At 41.2% G+C, this 20,985-nt stretch overlaps 2 protein-coding genes across 3 annotated transcripts in view; both read left to right on the top strand.

Annotated features, from left to right (window-relative positions):
* Window positions 1-6,231, top strand: part of LOC136886828 (farnesol dehydrogenase-like) — a 56,911-nt gene extending 50,680 nt beyond the window's left edge. For both annotated transcript variants that reach the window (XM_068230585.1, XM_068230584.1), the window contains exons 4-6: window positions 2,814-2,943; window positions 5,854-6,000; window positions 6,086-6,231. In XM_068230585.1, the coding sequence (XP_068086686.1) occupies window positions 2,814-2,943; window positions 5,854-6,000; window positions 6,086-6,127 (319 nt within the window). In that variant the 3' untranslated portion in view covers window positions 6,128-6,231. The remainder of the gene's footprint in view (window positions 1-2,813; window positions 2,944-5,853; window positions 6,001-6,085) is intronic.
* A 9,833-nt stretch (window positions 6,232-16,064) lies between these two features.
* Window positions 16,065-18,012, top strand: LOC137503370 (putative nuclease HARBI1). The gene is made up of 3 exons (XM_068230938.1): window positions 16,065-16,136; window positions 16,720-16,961; window positions 17,130-18,012. Exons 1-3 carry the CDS (start codon window positions 16,065-16,067, stop codon window positions 18,010-18,012), a joined length of 1,197 nt encoding a protein of 398 aa, XP_068087039.1.
* Window positions 18,013-20,985: the final 2,973 nt, after the last annotated feature.

Genomic DNA, 20,985 nt, shown 5'->3' with positions numbered 1-20,985 from the left:
GTAAACACCAACATCAGTTACTTGCACTGTTATCTTAGATTTCCAAAACTTGGATAATGTTATCTCGGATAACACTCCCTTCTGTATTCACCACAGAATTTACTATCTCCGTTTACCAAAACTAAGTTTTCGTTTCAAACTGAATTTGAACCTTAAATTTTTCCTACTAACGCCGCCACTATCGAAATGTAAACGAGTTTTGATTCCATTCAGGATTTGCAAATAATTTATCATAAATTATGTTCGCTCTTGACCAGAAACGAAGAAGGAAGCCTAATATGAATTTCCAAGAGAATAAACTGTTACTGTATTTGGTGGCAGAAAGCATTAACATCATCTAGAATAAGAAGATAAATGAGAGTCTATACATTGTATATATTCACTCAAAACATAAGGCAGTCTTCCTTAGCTTCTCTTTAAGAAGTCATTCAGTCGCGTACCGTAAAAGATATAATCAAGAATTCATTTTAGGCCTACGTATGTGTTCGGAACTACAGGTTATGTTCGATCATGAATCACACTGACCGTGTCGAAGCATTAGATAATCTAAAATGTGTCTGAAAAATCATTGTCGTCGTAGTCCTCGAAGTATGTCGCACTTTCCTTTATCGACCTACGACGTTTCTTCTTCTTCTTCTTCTTCTTCTTTCAAATAACCTATTTCCTTCATCCTTCGAGAGTGTCGTTCCTTCTCTTCTTGAGTCCACTTTCTTCTAGTCGTTGATTTATTCCGTTCCTGAAACGCTGCCTTTTGAACTGCTTCTCTAAAAAATGTTCTGTTTTTGATTTATCTGTTTTAATTCCAGCATTTTTCATGTCGTTCTCAATGTCAATGAACCATGTGGGTTTAGATTTGTAACTATTCAGAAAGTTGAAGACGCGCTTGGTTAGTCTGTTTTCATCTATTCCGTGAACGTGTAAACGTCAGTTAGTTTTTCAATTTTCAAATATAGCTCTCTGTTTGGTCTGCATTATAATTTCCTTTAGCTCCCTGTATTTTTCTCAAAATTCTTCTTTCAACCTTCTCTAGTTTTTCGAGATCTTCAGTTCTTGTTAGTTTAAGTGCTTCTGCCGCATATAAATTTTCAGGTCTGACTATTGTTTGGTAGTGTCTCACTTTTGTCTTCCAGGATAAGAATTTTTTTGTTATATACGCGTAAGAAAATGGAAATTGCAACACCATGAAGGCATTGGTCGTTTCTGTTGATTTTCAAGATATGGAACGATGCCATGTAGGTACGTAAACGATCAAAGTTTTAGACCCATTGGATTGTTGCTACAGGTCTCCCCACGTGATTGGTCGCGGAGGAATCAACTCCTGTATACGGACTCTGGTGTAGCGTAGTTGACTTGCAGTCATTGCAGTTTATGTATCTTCGCCGGATTCAATAAAGAGATACAACCTCAAACGTTTTTGTACTGTATGTAATGAATTACAATTTTCACTATTTTATTTTAAGAGCTACTTCAGAAACCTTTCTACTACAGTACGGACTACAAACTGTGGGTTTAAATTATCTAATAAACTCACCGACAATCCAATCATGCTTACCGGGAATAACATCAGTTAGATTATTTATTTGAAGATGTACTGTATATCTGTAATGTCCGACTCGTTGGCTGAACGGTCAGCGTACTGGCCTTCAGTTCAGAGGGTTCCGGGTTCGATTCCCGGCCGGGTCGGGTATTTTAACCTTAATTGGTTAATTCCTACGGCACGGGGGCTGGGTGTATGTTTTGTATTCATCATCATTTCATCCTCATCATGATGCGCAGGTCGCCTACTGGAGTTAAATAGAAAGACCTGCACCTGGCGAGCCGAATCCGTCCTGGGATATCCCGGCACTAAAAGCCATACGACATTTCATGTACATTTTAAATGGAAATCCTGCCATTCCCATCCAAGGAATTACAGATCATAGCTTATACACTTAAAACCCGTATCTTTCTAAATTGTACACAAAAATTATTACATGTCAATTTTCTTTGGGTGTATTAATATAAAGAAATAAAACTGATTCTTTATATCGGTAAGGTAAGGGTGTATTCTGACCGAAGGCAGGTCCGAAACTCCGCAAAGGTGTGCCTAAGGCGGAGTTTACGTACGGTAGGGTGGGCAGTTCCTTTCCGCTCCTCCATTCACTTACCCCCCTCCCCACCAACAGCGCGTGGCAACCCATCCAAATCTTGGCCACGCCCAATGTTGCTTAACTTCGAAGATCTCACGGTGTTTCAACACGGCTACGGCCGTTGGAATTATTTATATCGAGTGCAGTATAAATCAAACAACAATATATTGAAAAGGCCGGTTTTCTTGCGACTATAGCGGGTTTTTTAAATACATTTCGCTGAGTAGTGCAGGAGAGCTTCGTAGTCACAATCGAACATCATCACTCCATTTCTCCCCTAAGTATGTTCACTCTTCGCTTCACTGTGACGTATGCTTGCTACGTAAGCTGCCCGCATTTACTATCATAAGCGGGCGGCCAGCTGAGTACCGGACCTCCGATACAGCACATGCAACGACATCTAACTCCCCAGCTACTTTCCGCCAATATTCAGGCAAGCTGTTTCACTCGGGACACAGCAGCAATCCCATATATAGGAAATGAGTAGCAGAAGAAGAGACAAAGCACATTACAACAAACAATTATCAATGTAATGTTATTACTGATCAATTTTATGAGCTTATGGGGGTTGATTCTTCAATTATGCCTTGTCTTTACACTGTAAACCAACACCGCAAGCAATCGTAATCAAAAACAAACTTCACCTCCGAATTTTGTATTTTCTTATCTACGTTTTCTTTACAGCGTTGCTGGTCATTTGCCTACTATGTCTGGCAAAGGTGCCATGTACGCGGCATCCAAACACGCCGTCAGGGCGCTCACGGAAGGTCTGAGAAAGGACTTCGTTGAACACAAGGAAAACATCAAGATTACGGTAAGTTCTGACTCCCCTGGATGACTGACGCATGGTTAGTCCAAACGAATTTGATAGTCTACCCCCATCCGTTCCACTTGATGTGTTGATCTCTGAAGTATTTATTTATTTATTTATTTATTTATTTATTTATTTATTTATTTATTTATTTATTTATTTATTTATTTATTTATTTATTTATTTATTTATTTACGTGAGCACTGTTCAAATGAAACATGGACTGGTGTCTAAACGTTTGTACGTATGCAGTATTTGGTCAGCACTCTCTCTGGACAGTAGATCGGGCGTCCAATGCCTGTGCATTGGCCTATCTGATCTCCTGACCTTGATCTACTCGGCTTGTATCAGTGGAAACTTGCGATGTACGCTACTCTGGTTAACGACATTAACAACCTGGAAAAGCTTACCAATCACGCCTGTGCGGCAGTTTGGAAAGATCCTGGTATATCGACCAGCTTCCATCTTGAGGCTGTATATAGGGTGTAGAAAAACTGTTTCGTAAATTAAAGAGGTGTTAGAGGGTTCAAACACAAGTTTTATGAACATAGAAACCATAAGTCTGCGGTGATTAGTTTCGGCGCTACAAGCGTTTAAGTAAGACGATCGACTACCAAACTCTCAGGTGTCGAGCATAAATGTACCACGCACGTAGCGTGGACAAACGTACAGTACCTCAGAGTAGAAGTTCCAAATGCCTCTCTCCAACCTGGCGGCACAATATTCACATCCACCCAACACTGACTGGCCTACCGGACACGATGTGTAGCTTCAACGATCCACATGAGTAGGTCCTCCTCTCTTTCAACTGGAGTTTCATACACCAGGTATTTAATGTGACCCCACACACAACAGTATGACTCTCGAGCATCTGGGAGGTAGGCAGCGGAATCTCATAATATGAAGATAAAGTTGGAATTCAAGAGGACAAACTGGGGCAAATATTCGTTCTTAGTAAGAAAGGAAATGAAATGATTTCTGATAGAGATGTTCGATGAATTTCCAACTTCTTTGAAATGTTAAAAACATTTAAGCTCTTAGGCCTTTTCAATCGTGAAATTGCCAGCGTTTTGCCCTAGTGTAGCAGTGGGCTCGTCAGTTGGATTGTAGCACTCCAGGACGCTGGCGGCTAGTGCGCCTTTGAGAGACATCATCATTCACAAGAACGTTTTCATCACCCTTCCTGGCAAATGGCGGCAAGATATGAGAGAAAAAAGGTGGAGAACAACAGGAGTTATCCACTATTTGGTCCTTGACCGCCTCGCTAAAGATTAAAATCAAGAAAGAGCTTTCTCGGCGTCTCCGCTACTTTAAACAAATCACCACCAACAGTGCTCAGAGACTTGTGGCAAAGAAGAATACAACACATTTCGGAGTGTATGATACCTCATGAATCACCACCACCTGGACATCAGCTCAGCTAGGCTACTTGGAGATCACTTAATCGTTTGAGGAGTTGTACTGGAAGATCTATAGAGACAACCTCAAGAGGTGGGCGTATTTGGAAAAACAAGCAGAACTCTGTGACTGAGGGGAAATACAAACTGCCCCACACACACACACATACCGTAAAACTATCAACAATGCCCTGTCCAGTGTACACTTCAAGACCTCGTCAAAACAACCAAACAGGGAATATTGCTGATTATTGGATGAACTCGATGTGACCGCGCGAAATATATATCTGTAAAGAGCCATGTATTTTGTATAATTGTAACGTGTATGTTTATGTATATTTGTATGCGTGTATATTTGTGTTTTATCAACGCGCTGGCACGAAATAATAATAATTCCCCTCCCTGAGGGGAGAGGGCGGGCCACCTAGAAGGTAAAGCCTTCTCTCTGGCCAGGAGATTCTGGCATGGTCAGAAGGAATGAAGGATTCTGGAGGCGGGTAATTGGATGCGTGGATATAGGATGGGCCTTTTGGGTGAGTGTTAGACGAATATTACATTTCAGCAGCTTTTATTTTTAGTTTTATTGATGTGTTTAAAGTATGGGAGATGAGTTGCGAAAGTGTTAAAAGGGGGTAACATCGGTGAATATATGACTTCATATGTCTAGGGGGTTGCTGATTTTTTTTAAATACAGTGTTACTGGATGGTTGGTGCAGGGTGGCCAGTGATGTTTGGCGGATTGATGGTAATACTTGAGACACCTCTACAAGCCTCCTGTGTAGGATAATGCAGTGACGCTGCACAAGGGCAAGCATGTGTCTTCACTTGTATGAATGTCTGCCTTTGGCCTTTATATAAAAAATTACGTTCCCAGAAGAAAACCATAATTTAATTTCATCGAATGCAAATGTTAAAAGCATTTAAGATCTTAGGCCTTTTCAATCGTGAAATTACCAGCGTATCGCCCAAGTGTAGCAGTGGGCTCATCAGCTGGATTGCTATACCCTCCCAAGGCGCTGGCAGCTTGTGCACCATTGAGAGATCACTACAAGCATCCTATGTAGGACAATGCTGTGATGGTGCACTAGGGAAAGCATGCCTCCACTTGTATAAATGCCTGCGCTTGCCCTTTGAAATGATTACGAATATTCTAAGTAAATTTCTGAAAGGGAACCCGCCACCTAGGCGATATCACTAAATGCATACCCGTAAGGCCCGGATTTTTATGCAGTAACAGGTTAGATTGCAAACTAATTTGGTTAGTAGGAAGTGTCGGCCTCCCGCTCTTCCATAATGTAGCAAGATTAATATAAATTATAGGGGCTCTGATAGGCCGTACCCCTAATATTTATGCAAACCCCGTAGCATAGTCGTTGTGAAGGTAGTCTATACTTGTTACTCCCTTCAGGAAGTTTGTATTCAAAACCTATTAATGCATAAAAATCCGAGCTGTAATATCAGTGATGACAGATAAATACCTCTCCTCTCAATAATTTTTCGCTTCTTTTGATTCCAGAGCGTGAGCCCAGGAGTAGTGCATACAGATATTGTTAATACTTCCCCCAGAATCGACCGAGAGTTCTTCCTTAGCCTCCCATATCTGAACTCTGAAGACGTTGCCGACGCAGTCACCTACGCCATCTCGACGCCTCCTCATGTACAGGTATTGAGATTTACTTTTAGAAACCTGATCATATTCTTATGCGTAGAGAACGTGATAGCAATGCTAATCTGTCATTTCGTTACAGATTCATGAAATCATCATTAAGCCCGTTGGAGAACCATTCTAATGGTGCTAGAGGCATGGTGGAATCCAGTTCGTCCTATGAGAGACCCTGAATGGAATTCTGTAGCCTAAACGATTGATGAAAATAAACAAATTGAAAATGTACAATCCATTCTATCATTCATTTCCGTTGTACTGTTTCAGTATTATTGAAGGTAGCCCACGTCGTGGCTATGATGTTTAACGCGTCAGCTCTTTGGCATCGTGGTTAGCTGGTTCGAGTCCCGTCAATGGGAAGAAAAGGTGTCATATTTCCCTTTAGAAAATAAAATGACCATAAATATGCCTTACCAGGTGAGTTTCCCGTGCGGTTAGGGGCCCGCAGCTGTGAGCTTGCATCCGGGAGATAGTGGGTTTGAACATCGATGTCGGCAGCCCTGAAGATGGTTTTCCGTGGTTTCCCATTTTCACATCAGTCAAATCCTGGGACTGTACCTTAACCAAGACCACGGCCGCTTCCTTCCCATTCCTAGGCTTTTCCTATCCCATCGTTGCCATAAGACCTATCTGTGTCTGTGTGAAGTAAAACAAATAGCAATATATATATATATATATATATAAGCTGTTAGCGCGGCTTCGCTCGCATGTATTTCGAATTTTGAAAAAAGCAATCTTCACCGATACTGTACTAAGACATTATACGAAAATTCTTAAAATATAAAAAGTACTTAAAAATTGAGTTTCAGATCTAACTCTGGAATTCTGGAACATGGGACATAGAACTGTAAATGTGAGAAAAAATGGAAAAAGTACGTGTTTTCCATTTTAAAAGAGATTCCAAATACCAATCTTCACATCTGTAATCAAAGGATTAAAAGGATTAAACCCCTTTCTCAGTCCTTGCCACCCCCTTAAGTGGATTTTCCTAAAACAAAACAGTACGTGTTTCTTTTGAATGAATAATGCAAATACCAATTTTCACGTCTGGAACATGTTACGTTTTTTAGATATACTCATTTTAAAAATGTACCCACTTTTTTCAAAACTTTTCACCCCCCTTAATTGTATTCTCTGAAAATAAATAGTACGTATTTCTTTATTTTTAAAGGAGATTCCATATAAAAATTTTCACGCATGTAACACACTCAGTTTTTGAGATATTAAATCCAATTAAAGGATTTAACCACTTTCCCAGTCCTTTTCACCCCCTCTAGTGGCTTTACGAATAAAAAAGATTCTTGTTTCATGTTTAAAGGAGAGACCAAGTAACAATTTCCACGTCTGTAACATGATAAATGTCTGAGAGATACTCATTTTAAAAATTCATCCCCTTTTTCACTTCTTTCAAATCCCTCTTGAGTGTTTTCACGAAAAAAAATGCGTGCTTCTTTTTTAAAGGAGATACAACGTACCAATTTTAACTCCTATAACTACTTCAGTTTTTGAGACATAAGTATCCTCATGAAGAGGATTTAACCCCCTTTTCACTTATTTTTAACCCCCATAAGTGTGGATCTTCCGAAAACAAAGAAATACGTGTTTCTTCATTTATATGGAGATTCCAAACACCAATTTTTATGTCTCTAAGCTGTTAAGTTTTTGGGATATACCCATTTTAAAAAATGGACCTCCCACCCGCCTTTTCGCCCTCTTATCGACGTAATATCCAAAAATCCTTCCTTAGTGAACAATTACACTGTGATGTAAATATATCCCCAAAATTTCGTCTCTTTATTTTGGACATATTATTTTCGACCCTTTCTCACCGCAGTGCCAATGGAGCTGATCTTGGACAAATTACATCTGGAGTATGACTATTCACCTCAGCGACCCAAAAACTAAGGATTCTACATTAATGAAAGTCTTTTTCTATTATTTTTTTACTTCACCCCCTATCCATCCCTGCTCAAAGGAGCCCTGTGGGTGTCTTACACAACAGTATATTTTTTCCAGAGAGTAAATCATGTGTGTACCAATTTTGGTTGGTAGATTAGGCCAAACGTACATGCATAATCTCGCTGCTGTAGAATCCTGGTGCTGACGTTGCCATGGTTACGGCAGTTTATTTCTTTATCCTATTCCTAGACCATGGGCAGTGTGGTGCCAATATCTCCATAACGTTTAGTATTAGGGTCTTAAACATGGCTTTCGGGCCCGTAGGGCTTACCGAGGTTTGTTCTTTGCGTCAAGGGTTTTAAAATGAGCTTTGTCTCGTCCTTGTATGACAAATTCAATAGTTCGCCTATATTAGCCTAGTATTTTTCTTTTCCCCGTCGACCCCGCCCTCGAATTGTTTTGAAAATAAAATACTGCCCATGTTCTTTAGGGATAATGTATATTTACATTAGTAAAATCATTTTTAGAATCGGTCCAGTAGTTCCTGAGAGTAGCCATTACATACAAACTAACTTTACCTCTTTATATATTATATGCCTTTCAATATGCTCCAATTGATAACGGTTAATTTATTTGCATCTAACGAATCGTTTTCTAGAAAGGACTGAAGCGGGATTGACCCTTGTTAATGAAAATCACAGAAGATGCTGGAAATGGTCTCACCTGAAGAAATGAAAAACTGAAGATCCAAAAGTGCTGACTCCACGTCACTCAGAAACCATCGGCAGAACTCAACACGCGAAGATTCGTCTGTATGTACAACAGTAAATTTGTAAGGATACAGATGCAGGTCCTTTTTGATAATATTTCGACACGACGACAACAAGTCACTGTCTCGGTCTTGCTTGAGAATGTTTCGGAACAACTGACGCTCCGTGTTCCGGAACAGCGAAACATAACTATCCACCAGCACAGTGTGCCGAAACAGGGACATAGTGCCCAACTCTACTGTGGAGTGACATACGGGTTTGTCACGTCATGTGGAATCGAGTGCTCGGATGCTATTCCACGTTAATCCAGACACCTATCGTGCACTACATTACGTGACAGTCAAGCTAAACATTTAACCTCCAATGTAATTGAGGCAATTATGCTGATAATAATGAAGATTTATGACTTAAATAAACAGTTCAAATATGTACGAATATTAATTAGTTTATTTTCCGGGTAGAACCGTGTTGTTGTTTTCCGTACATTACCTACAGTTTTCCGACGTTTCGAATGTATTGCAGTATTCTTTGTCAAGGCTACTGAAATACCCCTACTCGGTTCGAGGTAATCAGTCTACCAGACAGCAATCACACTACAAGCAGCAGGACCGTCTCACTAGTGAGGCCTGTATCGTGAGGATTTTAGCCCGTCAGCTTCTATTAGGCTTTGAGTGCTAATGCTTGACGATGATGATCTTCTTTCCAGGCAATGACGTTGTAGTTTGGTGGCCGGTGTTTATTCTTCAATCCTTACTGGTCAGAATGTGACCTGCGCCCTTCAGGGCACCTATGCGAAGATGACCTTGCACCTCCTTAGCGATTCCAAGGATTTCTGAGTGATGAGTGGAGCAATGTCAGGCGGAGGGTCACCCAGCCAGATGGTGACCACGCCCAATGTTGCTTTGTTTTCATGACGCTTTATATTAAGTAGTGCTGTGGTCAGACTGAGGTAGGTTGGTCAGTTGAAGGGGTTAGTTTTGGAACGGCTAATGCTGGGATGAAAAGGGGGTGCTGATTTGGACTTAACTTGGGATGAGAAGTTGAATTGACTTGGCAGGTATTTTACTGGAGTGAGGGGTGTGAGTGAGTAGGTGTTGTGTCAGCGGCAGTTGTATAGGAGACCTTGTGAGCATTGGCTGTGCATGTGACAGGTGTAACATGGAACGTCGCCGTGAGATGACAACGATCGAACGGGGTATGGTGGTCGGTGCCCGACGGATGGGAAGTGCGATTTCGGAAGTGGTGCGGGAATTCGGCTTCACACGATCAACCGCGTCCAGGGTGTATCGTGAATGGTTGAATGCGGGTGTCACCGTCCACAACAGACGAACGACCGGCCGTCCGGCCTACCCTCGATGACCGTGACCGGCGACTTCTGAGACGGATTGTCAATAGTGACAGACGGGCAAACGTGCAACAACACGGCTCAATTCAACACAGGCCGTGCTAGGCACGTCTCCCAGTGGACAATCCGGAGGAACATGGGTTCTATGGGGTATGGGAGCCGGCGCCGCACACTGGTGCCACTGTTAACCCAACGTCATCGGGCACAACGACGCACATTTGTCGCCAGTCACCAGGGATGGACACTGGAACAATGGCATAACGTGATATGGTCGGACGAATCACGATTTCAACTGCACCATGCCGATGGGAGGCACCGTGTATGGAGCAGACCACATGAAGCGATGGATCCCGCCTGCCTCGAAGGTGTGGTCCAGGGCGCTGGTGACTCTGTTATGGTCTGGGGTGCATTTTCCTGGTATGGAATGGGCTCCCTAGTTGTTCGGGAAGAGACTTTGATGGTACGCGGTATGTTGAGCTGCTCGGAGACCATCTCCACCCATTTTTGGCCTTTCAGCGCCCAGGCCGTTCTGCGGTGTTTCAAGATGATAACGCGCCGCCACATCTCTCACGTCACCCGGGAATGGTTCCAGGAACATGCAGCGGAGGTCCAACGACTACTAAGCCACCCAGGAGCCCCGATATGAACCCTATCGAGCATATCTGGGACGTCCTGGAACGCAGGCTCCGTGCTATGGATCCTGCACCCACGAACAGACCAGCATTGGCGGCCGCTCTGCAAACGATTTGGTGTCAGTTGAGTCCAGAAGACTACCAGGGACTTGTCGACTCACTTCCACGGCGTCTCAGTGCAGTTCGCAGGCTCAGAGGAGGCCCCCACACGCTATTAGGTGACTATCCCATGACGTTTGCTAAATCAGTGTATTTGCTTGTGTGTATTATTACAGCGTGGTATCACTTCAGTCCGAAAAGCACTAACAAATTTCAAGAAGGAAGATGACATTATTTACACCAGGCAAACACAGAAGAATACGGTTATAACACAATCTAATATATACAGTCGCGAAGCTCTAATAAGAGGAAGGTTCATCCACTTGACAGCTGGAGCGACACTAGCACCTCTAGCGGCGAGGTAGAGGCAACTTGCTAGCAAACAACAGGGAACAAATTACCACTACAGTCTAAAATGGTCATAACTTCTGAACCATTCATACAAATAATGTCCTGACAAGGTTACTGTAATCCTTATGAAATAGTGGAGGAGGTCAAACAATTTATTTCGATCAGGAGTTCGAGGATAATATCGAAATATGTATTTAATCTTAAGGAGTTATGTTTTTTTACCGCGGACTATAACATAAAATCGCTTCTAGAGGGCAACCGGTTCGAAATAGGTATATACCATCGCGGGCTTTTTTGTAGAGGTTTCTATGCTCTACATTTTTTACGCTTACGCTTACACGACCATGGTAGAGCGCTGTGCTGACCTTCTTAGCCCAACTTGGCAGGTTTGATGTCGGTCGGTCGCTTGCTTTCTTGGCTTACGCTGCGTGAACCGTCAACGATAGACCCCAAGTGTAAGCGTAAGAAATGTAGAGCATAGAAACCTCTACAAAAAAGTCCGGGATAGTATATACCTATTTCGAACCGGTTGCCCTCTAGAAGCGATTTTATATTATAGTCCGCGGTAAAGAAAAATAATTCCTATAGATTAAATAAATATTTCGATATTATCCTCGAACTCCTCATCGAAATAAATTATTTGACCTCCTCCACTATTTCATAAGGATTGCAATAACCTTGTCAGGACATTATTTGCATGAATGGTTCAGAAGTTATGACCATTTTAGACTGTAGTGGTAATTCGTTCCCTGTTGTCTGCTAGCAAGTTGCCTCTACCTCGCCGCTTGGAGAGCTGTAGTCGCATCGGATGAAAAATATCATCAGAGCTTCGCGACTGTATATATTAGACTGTGGTTATAGTACTGCCTAAGAGGCAGAAAACTATTGATAGCGCTATCGATAGTTATCATTAGCGACCACTATCGTCATACATCGACGGTCAGTTGCCTATTATCGATAGTCAACGATATATATATATATATATTTAGCATTTTGGAAGGTGGAATTCTCCATTCAACATAACCTTAGTTGAGTTGATGCCAATACGGGCCAAAAAAAGGATATTTATATGTTGTCAGAGACTGTAAGTAGGCGAGAGAAAACAAGGCACTTTTTAGGTCAAAGACTTCATGAAAGCAACTGAAAACTCTCCTGCTATCTGTTGAGAATGCTGTAAAACACTTTTCCAGAGATATTACAATACCCAAGAAAATGTCGGGTGATCGCAAAATGAACACTGCAGCTGAACGAGAATTTCTCGGGCGGTCACGTAATGGGCAAGCGCGTGCAGCTAGAGAATCTCGATTTGAATCTCAAAAATTACATAGCATGCAATAGTTGTGCTTTCTACTGATTTTTTGTGGATTGTGTTCAATAAATGTTCTATTTTCGGGCATAATGATATGATTCGTTCCACTTTTTGAAAACTATCGATTACTATCGATAGTAGAGCTCGTAATATCGGGAAATATCGATGGCGATTACTATCGACAGTTTGTCGCCTCTAGTACTGCCTATATCAAAATAATGGCAGAAATTTTAACATTAAATTGAGAAAGGGTGAGAGAGTGTTTATTTCCTTAATTCCTCATTGAGCTTGTAACGTTCCAGACGTCACAGTGTAATTATGTTAATTTTATTATGTGTGATTAATTCAGGAATTTAACGTCATAATATATATCTTGGTATGTAACTGTATTATAATTCATGGTTGATCATTTGCTCACTATCATTTCATTACTTTGTAACTACGACTTGTAAACGAGGGCTGAATATCCTAATATTCACTTCGATTCTTGCGACATTCGTTTAAATTTAACTTGCAGTAGATTTCCTCTATCTTGCCACATCACCGAGGAAGAAGGAAGGACAAATTTAGACATCAAATTCTGGGAAAAGCGAGCACGTGTTCAAGCGTTGTAACGACAGCTACCGTATTTCGACCAGAATAATTCAAACTGATCACCGCCTATATTTTCAAAGGAGCGTCATGTTGCCATGGATACTGAGTGAAAGGGCTAATAGAAGAACAGTTGATATCTTGGTTGGGACCCATCAACTCTAATATCTGGAGTGGGGAGAGACGTGTCAACTGATTGGACCACGTGTAGCGACCTGTAATTAGAGCCAGAGAAGGTTATAAAAGGGCGTGTTGGAGCTCTTGGCATCATTAATCTTCTTGATTCTTCTATCTTGTATTTCGCTTTAGGTCTGAGAACTTGTCTTATGGTTGTTGTACCATAGTGGACTAGTGTGATAGTTTATCACTTCTACATTAATTACTTCGTTACCACGACGTGGTACTTAGGAATTTCTGAATGAGGGGTGTATAGCCACTCTCATCAGGAAGTACGTACAGCTCGGCTACTAGACCGGTTTGTACCAGTCTAAGACAATAGGTAGTATTAAACTAGATAGAAATGAAACTTCAGGGCACATTTTCAGTAAAGTTGGAAGGATTATTAATTGAGTATCCTCTCCACATAACCCAAGGAGGTTTTTCTAACTATGACTTAGGGCTCATCTCTAATATATGGGATAGAGCATAATAGGGAGTGTTAGTGTCGAAGCCATCTTCCAATCAGTGGTCGGTGCACTTAGCAAGGCAGGAATGGTACTTAGCTGCAGATGAAGATATCTCAAAGACGACCGGTGATGTTCCAGCTACAAGGATGGAAGCTTTCCAAGGACCAGCAGAACAAGACTACATGGTGAGCAAGCGAGTTAAAAATATTGCAAGTTTTCGCGAAGTAGAGTCATTCAACTTTTTGTTAAATTCATGTCCTATTTTAAATTCAGTTCTCGTTAAACCGTCGTCATTTATATTCAATATAATAAATAGTATTTTCCTAGTTCACTTTAATCAATCTGCCTTAATTAGCCTTTTGATTTCTAATTCTCCTCTTTAATGATTAGTGCACTATCACCCCACCCCTGTGATAAGAGTCCGTCCAAGCTTGATTATAAATTTTTATCTTTAAGTCATCAACTTAAAGATTGGCGCCCTTAGCTTGCATGGTTGCATTTCTCGTTCAATGATTGTTCTCCGAAAGGGGAAGTCACATAAATGCCGCTCCAACGTGGGGCGAGAAAATCATTAAGTACGGAGCAGTTAATGACAGTAACGATATCAGAATTCGTATTATGGGCAAAATTTGGATATCCACGTTGCATTAGGAGTGTTTGATTGTGTGGAGGGTCATGGCTGATCAGACGAAAGAGGAGAGGATGTTGCGCAGTGGACGGGCGATAAAAGGCAATAACGTATTGAGTTCAGAGGAAGAGTGGTGTAGTCTAGTAGAGGAAATGGAAGATAGAAGTGTAAGTAGTATGGAGAGTGAAGGCAAACAGAAAGAAGTCAGTATGGAGTCAGATGATAGTAGGATGGGGGGCGAAGCGGAAGTAAACACTAACAATGAAAGTAATAATAATGATCAGTTAATGGGAATGATGCGAATAATGTTAGAGGAATTAAAGCAAACTAAATCTGAGCTTAAAAGTGATGTAGAACAAACTAAATCTGAGCTTAAAAGTGAATTAGAACAAACTAACACTAAAATTGAGAATATTAAATATGAACTTAAAGAGCAGTTAGAGCAAACTAAAGCTGAATTAAGCAGGGAGATGAGGGAAAATAAGGAGGAAGCGAATCGGAGAATGGACGAACACAGTAGGCAGTTACGCGATCTGGTGGTAAAAAATGAACATTTTAATAAGCGATTAGAGGAACAGTAAAGTGAATGTGAACGGCAAGGGAAAGAGGTAGAAGAAAAGTTTGCGGAGCAGAGAAGTAAATTCCTGGAATTAATGGGGAAGGGAAACAACTCTACTAGGGAGGAAGTAATGAGGCAGGTCACTAGTATTGATAACAGAGTTGAGACTCAAAGAGGGGAAATACGGGTATTCAAAGACCACGTCCAACAAGAGATTGACACAGTAAAGCTTAGAATAGAAGATGAGACCCGGGCAAGTGAAGAAAGGTTTGCGATAGCTGAAGAGAATAAGATTGAAATTAGGACACTGAAAGAGAAGCAGGTTAATTAGGAGAGCGAAATTGATAGGAGAGACAAAGATGTAGAATGCCGGATGGAGAAAGCAGAAAATCAGTTAAAACAGGTGGCAAAGGATAAACAGGTTTTCACGGGAAAGCAATGTCTAGGAAATAGCTACATTAGGGAAATTGAACTACCTAAATTTAATGGGAAACAAATGAACCCGCTAGATTTCCTTAAGATGATAGAAAAACGATTTGAAAAGCGTCTAGAGGAAGGGTCTATGGACTGGGAAGACGTTATGAAAAATATTGACCATGCTTTTGTAGGAGAAACTCGGTCTTGGTTCATGGTATATAGGCAAACGATGACGAACCTGAAAGAATTCAGAAATAAGTTTAGAGAGAAATTCTGGAATGAAGCGATACAAGCTCGGGAGAGAGAAAGGGTGGTATTTGGGAGGTACAAACAGCATGAGGGAGTCACTATGACCGAATACTTCCTGGCCCATGTCATGATTTGTCAGAACTTAGATGGTATAACCGAGGGGTCTGATGTAGTTAGACTACTTTTGAGACATTTTCCGGACAGGGTGAGAGAAGCGGCCTGCATGCAAAGAGTTGGTACTATTCAGGAGATGGAGAACCTACTAGGCAGTTTTGATGCTTTAGGTAACCTTAGGAGTAGAACGGAAAATATTCAGAACTTTAGTCATCACAACGGAATGAGACATAACGGAAGAACACAGAATCACGAAGCTCGCAATCAGTTCAGACCTCAGCATAACAGTAGGAGCGGAGCACCTGAATATAGGACAAGAAATTCCCAACGGGGGCCAGAGCAATGTACTAATGAGTCCAACGTCAATACACAAAGGGAACCTTTAAAGGCCTGTTTTCACATGTAGGACTGTGCTGCGACTGTGTTGTGGTCGTGTGGTCCTTGTTCATTGCATCTGTGCTCACAGGTTGGAGACATGGATCCGAACGAAGAAGACGTAGTTATCGCCTGTGCAGCGTACATTGTATTACAAAAGAAGCTGACAAACTAGCGAAACAGGCTCAATGGGTTCCTTCACAGGACCAGAGCCCTTCCTGGGAGTGTCACTCCGAAGTGTGAGACTGGCAATATCCCAATGGATAAACCAGTCTCACCTAGATATTTGGAAGAGGTTAACCATAGCAAGACAGGCACGTGAACTTATCAAAGGGCCTAGTCAAAGCTATAAAAAGGTCCTAATGAATTTGAATAGGACCAGAATGAGAATGGTAGTTGGACTGTTAACAGGCCACAATACCTTACAGAGACACCTACACATCATGAAAATCACCCAGGATCCGATGTGTAGAAGATGCGGCAAGGAGGAGGAGACCTCCGCGCATGTGTTATGTCAGTGCGAGGCTTTTGCAAGCACTAGACATCGATACCTGGGCTCACATTTTGTGAGCATGGAGGACATCAGGAACGCCAAAATCCGGACACTAGTATCCTTTATAGGAGCACTAGGTCTGGACTAGGCAAACCCGTTCAAGGGGCACAAAGGGTCTTCATAGACCTACGTGTGGAGCTCTGCAAAAACAGGGCTCACCCATTTCTTATCTATCTATCTATCTATTGTATTACAACAAAAGAAGAAGAAAAATAAGAAACGAGACTGGGTTCATAAATTGTTTACAACGAGAGAAGAAGAAGGAAAGTTTCACACAATTTTCGGTCGGCTACGAAATGACCAAGAAAAATTCGTAAAATATTTTCGAATGAGTTACTCCAAGTTTGACAATTTGCTTCAACAACTGAAACCACATCTCACGAAGAAGAATTCAAAATGGAGGAAATCCATTAGTGCAGAAGAGAGACTAGCATTAACATTACGGTAAATAATATTCATATGTACTGAAGTATTTGGATCGTACATCAGTGTACGTTTGGTGTAAATTTGGCACTCGCATGTCCACTAGCATTATACGCATATATATGCAGTTAATTAACATTGAAATGTACACTGAGTAGATATTAATATTAATTTTTACAAATTTTCCAGGTATCTCGCATCTGGAAATTCGCAGATCTCCATGAGTTTCAGTTACAGAATTTCCCCGACAGCTGTTCACTCTATAATAGTCTCCACATGTGAGGCTATTTGGGACATTTTGTCTCCACAAGAAATGCCCCAACCTACTGAGGAAATGTGGAAGAAAATATCTGAAGAATTCTATGATCTGTGGCGTTTTCCGAACTGTATAGGAGCTTTAGACGGAAAACACGTTGTTATTCAAGCGCCCCCAAGCAGCGGGTCTCTCTTTTATAACTATAAACATACTTTCTCTATCGTTCTTTTGGCATTAGTGGATGCCAAATACAGATTCATTGCTGTTGATGTAGGAGGTTATGGCAAGTCCAGTGACGGAGGACTATTCTCAAGATCAGTTTTAGGAAGATCTTTGGAAAACAAAACGTTAAATATACCAGGTCCTAAACCGTTGCCAAATTGTAATGAACCTGTTGTGCCTTATGTAATACTTGGTGATGAAGCTTTCCCACTGAAAACGTATCTGATGCGTCCGTACCCCGGATCCACAGCTCGCAGTGATGAAAGGCAGGCGAATTATAATTTCCGGCAGTCGAGAACACGACGAGTAGTGGAGAATGCCTTTGGCATTGCTGTCCAGAGACATAGGGTACTCTATGGAAGACTCCATATGCACCCAGAAAATGCTGAAAAAGTAGTGTTGGCAGTCTGTGTATTACACAACTATTTACTCAGTGACCTGCCAGTAGTAAACGATTACGAAGACAACAGAATACGTTCTGAGCAATCATTGTTTACTGCGTTACCACATGTTGGGGTTCATGGAAGTTTTGAGGCTACAAAAGTCAGGGAAACATTTCGAGAATATTTCATGAATGACAAATTGGGTCCCTAGACAAGGGATATTGTGATGGAAGGAAGGTGTGATTAATAACTGATAACACAAAGACGTACGTGTACAGTTTGCTTCATTGTATTTTATTCACTGTATTTTCAGCACAATACATGATACATATGCTCTGTTACTAAATGACACTAGTAAAAAAATAAAATGTTAATGTTATATTCTGTCCTTCATCCTAGGCTACTGGTAATGAGTTTCTTGACTCGGTATTATGGCTGGAGTACTTGTGCCAGGATCATACAAGCTGAGATGAGGGAGATTGCCATGTGCGGAAACGTGATGGGTCCTGTTTCCAGTATTCATATTAACTAAATTATATCCCACTATATTGCTGTTTCTCTGCATTGCTTCCTTTCGAAGAATTTCTAATTCCTTGTTGTTAACAATGTTGAAAATTTCCCGCTTAATTTCTGCCTGTTCGAGTTCATTAAATTTCAGCATTGTTTCGGATATGTCGTCGAAGAACGTCATCAGTTTCCTTTTGGCTGGGTCCAACATTTGCTGAGCTGTGGTTCTGGATGAAATAAACTGATTTAACGTTGTCGCTAAATCAGATGTACGTGTAGATGACTCCTGTGATGCTGCTCTTTTACGCTTTATTGACACCGTTGAAACCGCTGGGGACGGAGTAGATCGTGGTGTTGAATTATCAGCATTATTATCAGCAGACTCGTATGTGCCCTCACATTCCTCCCGTTCTTCGTCCAAATTTGTGTGAGTTCTGAAAAAAATAAATAAGAAGAAGAAGAAGAATAAGAATAATTGTTTGTAATTTTTACGGATAACCTAAGAAACACTTGAACTTACTCTCGCTCCTGTAGAAAAGGTTTGAGAAATTCCATTTGCATTTCAAACCTCCATCTTTTAATTTTCTTGGCAGCCTGGCCACTCACAGTTCTTCTCCTGTTCAAGGCTCTTCTATAGTAAGATCTCAGCAAAGTCCATTTATTTTTGCATTCTTCAGCTGAAAATAGCGGGGAAGTACAAAATAATCACTTCAGTTTGGCCTAAACGATATCTTCCTGCACAATAACAGGCTTCTAGAAGAAACTTACCAGTGATGTTGAGTTGCACTGCAATATCCTTCCATATTTTGTCTTTTAAATGGTTGTTGTCATAGTCTCTATGCTGCAAATTATAAAGGCATTCATGTTGTTGAACTAAAATTATCACTTGTTCTTCCATCTTTAAGGAAGACAACTGCGCCACACCTATTACTGCAAACTATCACACAATGTATCTCAACCAACGAGCACAGTACTCAGACAGCGTACTACGCACTCTATGTTATTCTGTCCTCGTTTATCTCTGGATCACGTGCGACCGAGTGCTTCCGATTACCACCGAAATAAGACGGAAGTCCGGCTTGACGACACTAGGGCGACCGTTTCTAATTTTCACATGTGGTACTGTGCTGAGACCAGGCGACGACTGTGTGGGCCGTAATCGCTCTGCTTGGCGATCCATGACAGCACGGTACCAACACGGTAGGGACACAGTCCTACATGTGAAAATACTCAACTGCTGTTCAATGCAAATGGAATGCTTTATACCGTTTGGCGATTGCGGACGACACAGCACGGTCGAAGCACAGTCGCAGCACAGTCCTACATGTGAAAACAGGCCTTATACTAACTAGAGGCTGTAATCTTAGGTCAGAATTCCAGCCTAGTACGAAGGTAGCGAAGTGTCTTGTCATGAAAGTGTTACCATATGACCTAGATGTTAGAGACGATTTGTTGTATGAACCCGAGCAGAATAATGGAGATTCAAGTAATAAAGTAGTCAATACCGTTGTTAAATTGAAAGTTTGGGGGGCGTGGGTTAAAGTTTTGATTGATTCTGGTAGCCAAATCTCATGTATTAGTTCTCAGTGGTATGAGTCATTAGTGAAACAGGGTATTCAGTTGGAGGAAATGCCTGTGAAGTCTACTTTCATCATTACGGCTGTTGGAAAGAGGTCTAAGCAAATTTGTAAACAAGTAGCTGTTCCGATCTGTATTAATAATTTTATTAGCGTTCAGTATGTTTGGTAATTCCGCATTTGATATTTGATCTTATCTTGGGATCTGACTGGTTAACGTTAAAATTGGCTCAGTTAAATTACAATGATTCAGAGCTAAATTTGAGGTGGAATAATGAGGATATCAAGGTCAAGTTGAGGAGGAAATTCAAAGGAAAACGGAAGTTAGTACAGTGTGGAGAATGAGAGAGGTTTCTAAAGTTAATGAAGAGGCTAGTGAGGGCCTGAAGTTGTGCCAGTTGAGGATTAATGAGGATAAAATATGTGGCTTGAAAGAAGCCGTAGGTAGAAATCAGTTAAATGAAGTCCAGAAGGACAAGTTATTTGAAGTGTTATATGAACACATGGAGATTTTCTCTGAGAAACCTGGTGTTACCCATCTCTACGAATATTCTTTTTCTGTGCTGGATAAGAGTCTATTCAGCGGACCGCGGTATCCGATACCACACAAATATGCCATAGCCGTAGAGGATCAAATTCAAGCTATGTTAGCAGACGATGTGATTGAATTATCAAACAGTCAATACGTTAATCCCTTAATTGTCGTGCCTAAGTCTGATGGATCAATACGTCTGTGTATTGAATGCGAGAGCGTAATGAATGGTTCATATAACATTAGTAGTTTGCGGAGATACCTGTCGTGTGAGGTGGCTGAACCGGATTGTGAGATATAGGTCAGTAACTCGGGAAAGTTGCTACCTGTTATGTCAGACTACGAGCGGAATGAGTTTGCCTCTCAATTGTGGTGGTATTTCCTAGTTGTGTTTGTAAACAAGGGAGGTGTTTGTGTGTAGCGGTAGATTTACGCTCGTTCATTGACGATAGATCATCTGTTTTCTGTATGTGAGGCCATGAAATTTTATATCTTATCTGTTTTCTGAGATGTTACCGAAGGCTAATTAAAGCTGACGACGGCAAATAATTAATTTTCCCGTATGTGC

Source organism: Anabrus simplex, chromosome X (genome assembly GCF_040414725.1).
Source record: "Anabrus simplex isolate iqAnaSimp1 chromosome X, ASM4041472v1, whole genome shotgun sequence".
Lineage (NCBI taxonomy): Eukaryota > Metazoa > Arthropoda > Insecta > Orthoptera > Tettigoniidae > Anabrus > Anabrus simplex.
This window is presented reverse-complemented; position numbering and strand designations above follow the sequence as displayed.